Raw genomic sequence first — 13,408 nt, 5'->3', positions numbered from 1 at the left:
AAATAATATAGACTTTTAATATCATTTGTTTAAAAAATTCATTGAATTACATTTCAGGAGCTGAGATATTATCATTTTCTGGAGTGTATGTACACTTTATTGTATCACTGTACATTATATACAGGGTGACTTTTTCCATGTTTAGCATGGGGATCTCGAAAACTAGCGGAGATAGAGAGACGATTAAATAAGGAAAGAATTGCAGTTTCATGAACTCAATTTAATGAGCTTTTTGTTTTTTGAATAAAATGCATGGCTAACTAGATATCTCGAAAAAACCGTTTTTTTGTTATATCGTTCGATACCTATGGCTTTGCTATTATTGATTTTAGGAAAAATGTGTAAAGGAAAAATTTGTGGGGTATTACATGTTTAATAAAGCAGTCTAACTGTATTTTTTTTGTTTAAGCAATAATATTTGAGTTATGACACAAACTTGTAATTTTTCTAATGGAAACCATAGTTGGCCATGACTTTATAAAAAAGATCTTTTCTCAACGATTCTATTGATATACCACTTGACATAGATATTTTTATTAATAAATAAATTATAGCCATTTATTCTTTTAATGGGAAAACTATTCAGGTAGTATGCTATGGAAACAATTAACCCAACCCAACTTAACCCAACCCAACTTAACCCAACCCAACTCAACCCTGTATATTATAGGGTTGGGTTGGGTTGGGTTATACAGGATGGTCCATTAAACGTGAGACAAGCGATTATCGCGAAAACGGTTCATTTTACATAAAAATGAACCTTTAAATTGACCTTGACCTTATTTTCAAGGTTATATGAAGGTCACGACCAATTTTTTAAATGGCACCCTATGTATTTTATTCTGTATTTTATTCTGTATTTTATTTCTGTGGATAAAAGTAAAGTAGTTCAAGAAAGAAATACAAAAATTATACTGTGTGGTTTTGCCAGTACAATGGCTAAACATCTTTTGAAAAAAATTGAAACTTCTTAAGTAACAATTAACTAACGTTTATAATCTAGCAAGAACAAATAACATTTATGAATTTTTAAACATTTTCTTACCCACTTCGATACATTGGTTTTAGTTTGTAATTGTTAGAATACTATTTAAGAATGCTCAACAACAAAAAATCCAGAAGAGGTACATCGGGTGATCTGTCTCGTCGGAAATACCTTTGGAAAGAGGTCTAAAATGTTCCGACATTTCTCCGCCTTTGTCAATTTGATAATAGAATAACGCATAAAAAACAAGAGTTCGTGGAACTGCTTATGTCAGCATTTTCAGAATATCGCTTTCAGAGACTTAATTGGTTGAATTGTTTTAAAATGTGAGAGGTAAAACTAAATTACCATAAAAATTGCTTGGCAACAAATTCTGAATTCATTTCATCATTTTAGATTAAGACAAAGTGTTTAAATTAAGTCATTAAATCATGGCTACTCTAAGTGTGGCAGAAAAAGTCGAAATGATTTTTATTTATGGAGAAAGTGGCAGAAAAGTTGCTGATAGTATAGGCTTTGTATCGAAATACGCCTTCGAGAAGTACCTTTTACAAAGTTGTGAATGATTTCACTAACTCTGGAAATGTGGAATCAAGAAAAAGAACTCGGCGAGCAATTGTAACTAACCTTAGGAAGAAAAGGAAATTGCCGTATTAGCTAGCGTTGAGGTAAATCCTCAAGTTAGCACTCGACGACTTGCAATTGACGCCGGAATATCGAAGACCAGCATTTTAAGAATCAACAACTTTATGGAGGTGATTTTGAAAATCGATTAATATTTTGTCAATGGGCACAAGAACGAATTCAATTTCTTTGGTAACGTGCTATTCTCGGATGAGTTTACTTTTACAAACAAAGGACATAACATGCACTATTGGAACGTTGAAAATCCGAGATTGCGTGAAGTAGAACATCAACAACCTTGGTCGATTAATGTTTGGTGTGGCATAATTGGTGATAAATTGATCGGTCCATACTTTATTGATGGAATGTTGAATGGGGGGAAGTACCGAAATTTTTTAGAACGTCTTACCAACGTTACTTAGTAGATTTGAGCAGGGAAGAAATACAAAATATGTGGATGCAAAATGAAGGGAATTTTCACATATTGCACGTGAAGCTTTAAATCGGGATTGTACTAGGCGATGGATTGGAAGGGGAGGTACAATTTCCTGGCCTGCCAGATTACCTGATTTAATTAACACCTCCTTAGGGATAATGTTTATCGCGAAGTACCGACTACGCCAGAAAACTTGAAAGAGCGGATAAGAAATGCATGCAGAAATAGTAGCCAAGAAAACCTTTTAAGATGTAATGAAAATTTTAGTAGAAGGGTTAATAAATGTATTGAAGTGTTTAAAACTATTTGAATAAAAAAATTATTTAGATTTTGTCTACAAAAGATGTTTCGCCGTCGTACTGGCAAAACCACACGGTAATTTCCATAGATTTACATTTTGCAATCAAAGACATAGGGTGCCATTTAAAAAATTGGTCGTGACCTTCATATGACCTTGAAAATAAGGTTACGGTCAAAAAATGTTATCGTCATATGATTTCTCCCTTCGCACAGAAGAACTTTCATTTGGTTCATTTTTATGTAAAATGAATCATTTTCGAGATAATCGCTTGTATCATGTTAAATGAACCACCTGTATATATTATATAGGATGTCTCCGAAATGCGTGTACAACGGAAGACCACAGATTTCTTGGCTCAAAATAGGTCGATTTAAGTTAAGTTATCTATATCCAAAGTTGCTTCGTTTTGCCGCTAGAGGACTTCAAAGTTAGCAAAAAAAATTCTTTTATTTTTTATAACTCGAAAACGTGTAAATCAATTGAAACCATTTTTCAGAAGTAAGTTCCTAGAAATGTCATGTGTTCACCGGATATTACTCCATATCTTTTTTTCTGGCCAGGCGACAATTACATTATTATAATTTCTGAATAGCCCATTTAGTTCTAAACCGTTTTTGTCTCTTATAAGATTTTGATTACATAAGTGGTTAAGCCAGAAAAAAGGTATTTTTAAATATCTGCAAGCTTTGTTTACGTCATTGAAGTTACAAAAGTTACCTTAACGTACTTGGCAATGATTTCAACTATTTGCAATTTATGTTTAACGTGAATACACTTCTGAAAAATGGTTTCAATTGATTTGCGCGTTTTCGAGTTATAAAAAATAAAACAATTTTTTTTGCTAATTTTGAAGTTCTCTAGCGGCGAAATGAAGCAACTTTGGATATAGATAACTTAACTTAAATCGACCTATTTTGAGTCAAGGAATTTGTGGTCTTCCGTTGTACGCGCATTTCGGAGACACCTGTATATTATACATCTATATTATATATTTATCTAGTTAAAAAATGATTGCAACAAGAAATTATTTACTTAATCTAACTAATATCAAAGCTTATTGGAGCTTATTGTCATGATTACTATTACCATTATAATTTTTTCAACACCATATGGTCTTTTATACGGTGATCATTGTCTAATCGAGTGCTCGCATTACGAGTCTCTGAAGCGTATTACAATATCGAGGGTTGAAATCGGGTGGTTTCGATAAAATCTCGGAGCACGGTCGAATGTAAAGGGCTTCGTTGTAGCTGTTTTTAAATTGCCCTCTCGTTGTCCGAAGGATTAAGCCAACGCGTACCAACGCCAAATGGCATTGTTGCATGTTACCACTCGAAACACTAAGATAATCGCTCCCCGGTTCGCTACAAATTACAAAATGGCCATTTTATTATGCTAATAAACTCGGATCGATTTACCGCCGCAGATTGTTGATCGAAAGTCGAGATAGACAATTTTTTTCTTTGTAACTGTTTTTTTTTTAGAACTATTAGTGGTGGAAGGGTTGGCAAAAAAAGATTAAGAAAAATCGAGATTAAATAATCTATACTTGATATTGTATTTTTTTTAATGACCGTTTCTAAACTGTCCACCGATTTAGACAATTCCTTTTGTTCGTAAGCGTATTTTTCTAGATATTGATAAAATGTTTCATCAAAAAAACAATGTAATCTATCTCATTTTTTCTATTAAAACACACTATATAAACGGTCGCGATTCAATCTAAAGGCACAAACTAACGAAAATGGTTAAATTCGTTGTTGCTTTCTCAGCTCTTTTCGCTGTTGCCTTTGGTAAGATAAAATTTTAATTTTTCGATTCCTTTATTTATTTTATGATTTTTATCAGGCTACGCCATCGATACCAGAATCGATGATAGCTTTAGCTGGCGTGTCGTTGGTGGTGCTAATGCCGCTGCTGGTCAATTCCCTTACCAAATCTCTTTGAGAGGAGCCTCTGGAAGTCACACTTGTGGTGGTTCCATCCTTAGCGCAAACTGGATCTTGACCGCTGCCCATTGCGTTTATGGTGGATCTGCTAGTTCTTACACCGTTGTCACTGGATCTACCACTTTGAACAGTGGCGGTGACAGATACAGCGTTAGCAGAATCATTGCCCACTCCGGATACAACCCTAACACCGTTCAAAACGATATTGCCGTCCTCCAAGTCTCCTCCCCAATTCAATTCAACAACAATGTTCAAGCTATTGAACCCGATTCCACTGTTATCGGAGCTGGAGATTGTATCATCTCCGGATGGGGCACCACCAGTTACCCAGGAAGTGTACCAAACAACTTGCAATTCCTCGCCTTGAAAACCATCACCAACACTCAATGTCAATCTGCCTGGGGAAGCAACTCCGTCTTCGATAGCAACATCTGTACCCTCACCAAAAGCGGTGAAGGTGTCTGCCATGGTGACTCTGGTGGTCCATTGGCCGCCAATGGAAAACAAATCGGTATCGTTTCCTGGGGTAACCCATGCGCCAGGGGAACTCCCGATGTCTTTACCAGAGTTTCTTCTTTCATCGATTGGATCAACACCAACACTAAATAAATTTTAATTATTTAGTTCTTATGAACCAAGTGTATGTATATGTATAAAAGAGAAATAAAAAACGCTTAATATAATAAATGATGTTTTTAATTATATATATCCTAATACCGGGAACTTGATATAACTTGCAACATATGAATGCAGTAATCATAATTACGAAACTACTATGCACTTGCATTGTCCCAAATAAAATGTAACATAAAAATACAAAAATAGAAATATACCATAATCTAACGCTGAATAGTAATTAAAACTAGAACTAACATTAGACCTAGAATTAAAAAAGATTCTTGTTTAGCTGCACTTCTCTCAATACAGCTAAACCTGAATGATTCTAATTCTAAGTCTTGTGTTAGTTTTAGTGATAGTGATCTGACACTACATCTAGAATCAGAAAGTATCCTATACTAGAAAGTAGTTATGTTATGTTACTAATGTTAGACCTAGAACTAGAAACATTCGGGTTTAGCCGTGCGTCTCATAAGACGGCTAAAGCCGAATGATTCTAGTTCTTGGTCTAGTGTTAGTTCAACTTTTAGTTCAATAAAAATATACAACAATCTAGCGCTGCATAATAAAGTTTGATGACGTACGGCTAAACCCGAATGTTTCTAGTTCTAGATCTAGTGTTAGTTCTAGTTTTACACTAGCATTATTATGTAGAACTGACACTATACCTACAACTAGAATCATTTGGGTTTAGCCGCATGTCTTTAAAGACTGCTAAACCCGAATGATTCTAGTTGTAGGTATAGTGTTAGTTCTAGTTTTACACTTGCACTGTTATTATGCAGTACTAACACTATACCTAGAACTAGAATCATTTGGGTTTAGCCGCACGTCTCTAAAGACGGCTAAACCCGAATGATTCTAGTTCTAGGTATAGTGTTCTAGTTTTACACTTGAACTGTCACTTGAACTAACATTAGACCTAGTACTAGAAACATTCGGGTTTAGCCGTGCGTCTCATAAGTCGGCTAAAGCCGAATGATTCTAGTTCTTGGTCTAGTGTTCTACTTTTAGTTCAATAAAAATATACAACAATCTAGCGTTGCATGACAATTAAACACTAGACCTAGAACTCCGGCTTTAGCCGTCTTATGAGACGCACGGCTAAACCCGAATGATTCTAGTCCTAGGTATAGTGTTAGTTCTAGTGAGAGTGCAAGAATAAAACTAGAACTAACACTATACCTAGAACTAGAATCATTCGAGTTTAGCCGTCTTTAGAGACGTGCGGCTAAACCCGAATGATTCTAGTTCTAGGTATAGTGTTAGTGCTAGTGAGAGTGCAAGTATAAAACTAGAACTAACACTATACCTAGAACTAGAATCATTCGAGTTTAGCCGTCTTTAGAGACGTGCGGCTAAACCCGAATGGTTCTAGTTCTAGGTATAGTGTTAGTTCTAGTTTTACACTAGCACTGTTACTATATAGTTTCTAGGTATAGTGTTAGTTCTATATAGTAACAGTGCTAGTGTAAAACTAGAACTAACATTATACCTAAAACTAGAATCATTTGGGTTTAGCCGTCTTTAAAAACGTGCGGCTAAACCCAAATGTTTCTAGTTGTAGGTCTAGTGTTAGTTCTAGTGCTAGTGTTAGTCTAGTTTTATTTGTTACTTAGCGCTAAATTGTTGTATATTTTTATTGTTGTATATTACATCTTAACTAAAATTCTCTGTATAAGTTTTTAATTTTTTAAAATAATAATAAAATTTGATTTACTTGAACTTGAAAATATAAAGCAAGTTTCCAATAAAAAATACATATAACTGATTGAATTAGTGTTAATTTATGAAGATTATTTAAATTAGATTGCAATCTCAAACAATCAAGAGGTGAGGAGATGTGGGAAAATCTTGTTTTTAAATCATTAGCATACATGTGTGTATTTAAATGTTGGCTATTTCCATTTCTTACAGTTTTTGAAACTTTTTGCACAATAAGGTTTTTTATCAATAAAGCTTCTAAACATTGTTCAGAGACGTCCTAAATGGAACTGCTGTTTCCGGAAAAGTTTTAGGTTATCTGTAGCGAGTAGCTTATCTTTAAAGATTAGAAGTATGAATTTTCATTGTATCCAAAACACATCATTACAAAACTATATAGTTTTGGCAATCTCACTATACTCCATTCGTAACTTTGTAAAAATGTTGCAATCAGATTTAATGGTGACTGCAGGAATACTTTCCATAGATTAGTCACATCTAAAGAAGACTTCAACAAGCGTAGCTCAAATTTGGAATATTGCATCTAAGGAGGAATCCTTTATGCTATAAATGGCACTAAATACACTAAATCGAGAATCTTTCTGTCAATGTTATCAACGATGTTATGACTCTGGATTTGTTTGGGATTCACAAAACGCTGTGCTAATTTAAATAAATTAGAGAATTGGCGAAATCTGAAATGTCAAAGAACGGTTGGTAAAAACCTCTGCCATAAATAAACTGTTTGTGTCGTAAAGGAAATGTATTAAGCAACGAAATCCTGATCACTAGCCTTGTATGTTTCTGAATGAGTTACCGAATCAAATCTAAGCGAGTTAACGAGAAAACCAGCATTTTCTAAACGTTATTCGTACCACCTGGGTTGACATAAAAGCAAGAGAAGATAATCTCCACCTTAGTTTTGTTTAGAGTTCACCAAAAATGTTCACAATGATATGAGGCGTTGTGGCATGGCGTTCTGATAATGTCTATGAAGTTTGGTCATTCACGAAATGAGCCTTTTTTACTCTTAGGGCTTCCACGCAGAACAAATGTATTCTCATTTGACATAAATAAAGGAAGAATACTTCAGTATGTAGTCCTAAATTTGAACTCATGTGATGTTGTAATTCTTGAAGTGTTGGATTACAATTTTGAAATTATTCCTTTTATTAGTGCAATATATGCATTTCAAAACTGTATTGTCATCTTTCAGTATTTTTTCTGTACACATCATTTAAAACACTTCATTTTGTCAGTTATTATTTATAGATTTATGAGGGGATTTACTCTATGCTTCCGATATGCTGATAAAGGTTTCGCCTAAAAACAATGTAATCTATTTCAATTTTTTGTTGAAATATACTATATAAACGGCACCAATTCATTCCAATGGCAGAATATTCAAAATGGTCAAATTCATCGTTGCATTCTCAGCTCTTTTCGCTGTTGCCTTTGGTAAGATAAAATTTTTAATTTTTTTGATTCGCTTTTTTACTTTGTCATTTATATCAGGCTACGCCATCGATACCAAAATCGATGACAGCTACAACTGGCGTATCGTTGGTGGTGATGATGCCGCTGTTGGTCAATTCCCTTACCAAATCTCTTTGAGAGGATCCTCCGGAAGTCACACTTGTGGTGGTTCCATCCTTAACGAAAACTGGGTTTTGACCGCTGCCCATTGCGTTTATGGTGGATCTGCTAGTTCTTACACCGTTGTTACTGGATCTACCACTTTGAACAGTGGTGGTGACAGATACAGCGTTAGCAAAATCATTGCCCACTCCGGATACAATCCTAACACCATCGAAAATGATATTGCCCTCCTCCGAGTCTCCTCCCCAATTCAATTCAACGACAATGTTAAAGCCATTGAACCCGAATCCGATGTTACCGGAACTGGAGATTGTGTCATCTCCGGATGGGGAACCACCAGTTACCCTGGATCTGCTCCAAATAACTTGCAATACCTCGCCTTGAAAACCATCAGCAACGAAGAATGCCAATCATCTTGGGGAAGCAACACCATCTTCGACAGTAACATTTGCACCCTCACCCAAAGAGGAGAAGGTGTCTGCCATGGTGACTCTGGTGGTCCATTAGCTGCTAATGGTAAACAAATCGGTATCGTTTCCTGGGGAAACCCATGCGCTAACGGACGTCCAGATGTTTTCACCAGAGTTTCTTCTTTCGTCTCTTGGATCAACGAACAACAAAATTAAAAATTTTTTGAATTAAAATTGAAATAAAAATGCGTAAATAATAAGTGCTCTTTTTAATTAAATACATCCACCAAGGTTACAATAAAATAAATAAAAATAAAACTAAGCCACAATTTGTCTCAAAACTAAAGTTTCTGGATCATAAGTATAAACTGGATCTCTAATCGGTTCGACATCTTTGTATCTAAATTGAGCGGTATAAGCCATATTTCTCACATCGTTGTTAGTCGTATAAATGATTCTTTGTAACAACCCAGATGGGTGATAAATATAATAAACACCTTCCTCGTTTTTCGCATCTTCAACTTCTTTATTTTCAACGTCACCTTCAATTTCTTCGACGTCTTTACTTTCTTTAATTTCTTCCGCTTCTTTTGGAACCTCCTCGGTTGTCGTTGGCATCTCAGTGGTTGTTAAAACATCTTCACTTTCTTCTCTTGGTTCTAAATCAACTTCCGGTGGAGTTAATTCAGTTGGAAGTGGTGGTCCATACTCGCTTTGAGGGGAAGAAAAACTTTGTGGGGGGCCATAAATTTCAGGAAGTTGTTGTTGACGTGGTAAAACTAGCTGTTGGCGTGGTAAAAGAAATGCTATTGTTGGTCTATTATAGTTGTAGCCATCTAATTTTTCTGATGATGCGATGGTAAAGATGGTTAAAAGAAGCACTATTTTAAACATTGTTGATTGTTGTTTTTGTTGTTATGGTGTCTTAATTGAAACTGATTTTTAATGAAATACGTCGGGGTATTTATACTTATTTTTTTTATAATAACAAATTTATTCATTCAACATTGGCCTATTATTCGATAGTTTACGCAATATTTTTTTTGTTTTGACGGCCAAAAAGAGCCACGTACTCGTTACAAGGCTCGTAACGTAGAAAATACGTTTCAAGAATATTTAATGAGGTTTTACAAGGAATACATAATAAGTTGATTCATTTTTTCTTAATTTTCTCGTAATCTTAAAATTAACTCATTCATTAAATAATTTATTTTAGCGTTAATATATTTTAAGAGATGGCGCCACATCTTTTTTAACTTTTCGTATAAAGTTAAGCCGAGGTCGCTTGCGGCCGAGGCACTAGAGTTGACACCATATTAATATAATATACAAAATACAGCTTTACTATAAAGTTAAGCCGAGGTGGCTTGCGGCCGAGGCACTAGACTTGACACCATATTAATATAATATTATACAAAATACAGCTTTACTATAAAGTTAAGCCGAGGTCGCTTGCGGCCGAGGTATTAGAGTTAACACTATATTGATATAATATTATACAACACACACCTTTCCTATAAAGCTAAGCCGAGGTCGCTTGCGGCCGAGGCATTAAGGTTAACACCATAATGACACAATATTATATAATATACACCTTCACAATAAAGTTAAGCCGAGGCATTAAGGTTAACACCACATAATGATACAATATTATATAATATACACCTTCACTATAAAGTTAAGCCGAGGTCGCTTGCGGCCGAGGCATTAAGGTTAACACCATAATGACACAATATTATACTATGTATACCTTCTCTATAATGTTAAGCCGAGGTCGCTTGCGGCCGAGGCATTAAAGTTGAACCCATATTAATGCAATATTATACAATATACACCTTTTCTATAAATCTAAGCAGAGGTCGCTTGCGGCCGAGGCATTAAAGTTGAACCTATATTAATGCAATAATATATAACATATACCTCTCCTATAAAGCTAACCGAGGTCGCTTACGACCGAGGCATTAAGGTTAACACCATAATGACAAAATATTATTCAATATACACCTTTCCTATAAAGCTAAGCCGAAGTCGCTCTCGGGCGAGGCGCTACAATTTAGTTCAATGAAATGCAATAGTAGATAATAGCTGTAGTTCTAAAATGGTGTCAACTCTAATGCCTCGGCCGCGAGTGACCTTGGCTTAATTTTAATAATAATAATAATAATAATGTTTATTGGCACAACTCACATCAGATTAATATTTTATGACGGCCTTTTTAAATTCATATCTCGACTTAAAACAAAAGCAACAATTAAGATCAATGAAATACTTTGCAACCTTGTATAAAAATGATTTCTTAAATAGTTGAGTCCTATGCCTTAGAATTGCTGACCCCTTGTCAATTGTTTTTTTGACATTTTTTGATTGACACAATTACTGATTTAATATTTTCAGACAACGCATTTTTCTCGATTTTTTTCTCATACAACCATATAATTTGATATGTTCATCGTATAGAGGGACTTATCCAATTATCAAAGTATGCAAAAAAAACATATGCATCCCATTTAAAATAACAATATTGGTTGCCATAGCAACGAAACAAAAAACAATACAAACAAGCAAATACCGACAAAAAATGCGCCACGATTAATAATGATACTTGTATTTGAAACATTTTTCTTTAAAACCACAAATGGCGAAGTTATTGGCTATATTCCAGACATTTGACACACCCTGTATAAACACTACTTAATAACTACTTAACAATTATAAAATACAGCGTACCCATTATGTATGGAATATAGTATACAGTGTCCGTCAAAAAGTCAGCAACACCCGATTTTTTTTCGCATATAAATAAAAGGTGCAATAAAAAGTGTAGCATTCCATTTAACATAACGAAGTTATGGTCTACTTCGTAGACTGAAAGTGGCAGCCATTTCGAACATATTTTAGATCGAAAGATCGATATGAACCTCCCATACAAACTAAATTTCAGAAATGTAGATGCAATGGAACAGAAAAAAACGGGTGTTTCCGATTTTTTGGCGGACACTGTATATCTTGGTAGATATCAACTTTATAAAAAAACATTTTATACAAAAGTTGTTTAATATTTTATTTGCCATAATAAGACGGCATTCAATTGTTTTTATTTCAGAAAACAAATGAGCAACGAATAATGTTTAAAGCTCTTTAAATGGCTTTACGATGACGTAAAGAGTTTTTTGTAATTCGCGACGGTAATGAAAGCTATTACAGTACTCAAACGGGTGCTGTAATGAGATTGCTTACAACATCCGATGCTGTAATAAGATTTTAGTAACATTTTATGGAACCAGTTCAAGTTGGTGACATTCGGTCATTAATCTTTCTAGTTGTCAATGTGACAATGTTTGTCTATGGATATTTAAATACGTTCTTAGCATCGAATACAAGGTGCACAATGATGAGGACATTGAATTCTGAATAATGTCTCTTATTTTGGGAACTGTACATGAAACATTTTTTTCAGGTGAATATATTTTCTGTTTTCAAGTGTTACTGTGTTACCAACTGCTACATACCTATTTCCCTACATTGTCAAAATGTATTTTATTTTTGTTAAAAAAAAACGATAAAAACGCGAATTACAAAAAGTAGCGATTTCTTACGAAACTAGTTTTTTAATATACTATTTTTTAGATTTATTTGAATTTTCTCGGATATCTAGATTAATGTTATTGGGTAAATTTTCTTAATAAACAGTTTTTACATTTTTTTCAAAAATTGTCTGATGTAACGGTACAAAAATTTTACGTCATTGTAAAGACAAAAGTAAGCTCTATCAAATGAGCCTAATATTGCCCAACATTGCCATTTAAAAAAATTTAAGTGTTATTCGTTACTCATTTGTTTTCTGTATTAAAAACAATTGAATGCAATCCTATTATGGCAAATAAAATATTAAACAATTTTTGTATAAATTAATTTAATTCATTAAATAACTTATTTTAGCGTTAATATATTTTAACAGATGGCGCCACATCCATCATTAATTTACTATTATTCTTTTTAACTTTTAATTTTATTAATTTTTTAATTAATGTCATAAACGTCATGAAATTGACATTAATTTTTATTATTTTATCAACGTTTTCTAAAGAATCCGCCGAATACCACAAAGAATATACCGGTTGCGACGCTGAACATTTGGCATCAACAACTTTGGTTGTAACAACAACAAATATCACCACCAGATATTGTACCGGAGCGATAATGAGTACCGATTACATAATAACAGCGGGATATTGTTGCGAAAACGCGATAAACATCACCGTTTTCGCCGGTTTCGATTTGAAAATGTCGAATTGGGAACAAGAAATCGAACACGTTTCAGATGTCCGGTTAAAAAACCAAGTCGAAATGAACAAACTCGAGATATGCTTGTTAGAGTTAACGTTAAGGATGACGTTAAAGACGAAATCATTGCCGATTATGAACGATATCGAGTTCCTTCAAATCGCCAAAAGAAAAGAGTCCGTTTTTATCGACGTTTTGGGATTTGTACCGATTTTGAATAAAAGAACGTTGAGAGTGAAAAATAAAGATTTAAATATAACGACAAGTTTGAATGTAACGAAAATAGATGCGACAATTTTTAATTTGATTTGTGGCCACGTGGTTTATTCTGAAAGAGAAATGTGTCGAGATTTGTTTGATAAACAAGGTGTAGATTTAAATAAAAGTGACGACTACATTTGCGTTAATAATTGGATGGTTAATAATAGTAATTGTAAGAATGTTTTCGGAGCAATTGGAGTTTATCAATCTCATTTAATGGGAATAGTTTTGTGGAAT

General features: G+C 34.1%; 3 protein-coding genes and 1 long non-coding RNA gene across 4 annotated transcripts in view; 3 read left to right on the top strand and 1 right to left on the bottom strand.

Moving 5' to 3' along the window:
• Positions 1–13,408, top strand: part of LOC139429624 (uncharacterized) — a 42,635-nt gene that overhangs the window by 15,754 nt on the left and 13,473 nt on the right. The gene's annotated exons all lie outside the window — the stretch shown is intronic.
• LOC111417753 (chymotrypsin-1-like) lies at positions 4,077–4,982 on the top strand. Its single transcript, XM_023050121.2, has 2 exons — positions 4,077–4,139; positions 4,195–4,982. The coding sequence occupies exons 1-2, from the start codon at positions 4,091–4,093 to the stop codon at positions 4,902–4,904; spliced, it is 759 nt and encodes a 252-aa protein (XP_022905889.1). The 5' UTR covers positions 4,077–4,090; the 3' UTR covers positions 4,905–4,982.
• LOC111417755 (chymotrypsin-1-like) lies at positions 7,986–8,886 on the top strand. The gene is made up of 2 exons (XM_023050123.2): positions 7,986–8,075; positions 8,133–8,886. Exons 1-2 carry the CDS (start codon positions 8,027–8,029, stop codon positions 8,840–8,842), a joined length of 759 nt encoding a protein of 252 aa, XP_022905891.1. The 5' UTR covers positions 7,986–8,026; the 3' UTR covers positions 8,843–8,886.
• On the bottom strand, positions 8,881–9,578 carry LOC111417756 (uncharacterized). The gene has a single exon (XM_023050124.2). The coding sequence runs from the start codon at positions 9,518–9,520 to the stop codon at positions 8,945–8,947; it is 576 nt and encodes a 191-aa protein (XP_022905892.1). The 5' UTR covers positions 9,521–9,578; the 3' UTR covers positions 8,881–8,944.

Source organism: Onthophagus taurus, chromosome 3 (genome assembly GCF_036711975.1).
Source record: "Onthophagus taurus isolate NC chromosome 3, IU_Otau_3.0, whole genome shotgun sequence".
Lineage (NCBI taxonomy): Eukaryota > Metazoa > Arthropoda > Insecta > Coleoptera > Scarabaeidae > Onthophagus > Onthophagus taurus.
This window is presented reverse-complemented; position numbering and strand designations above follow the sequence as displayed.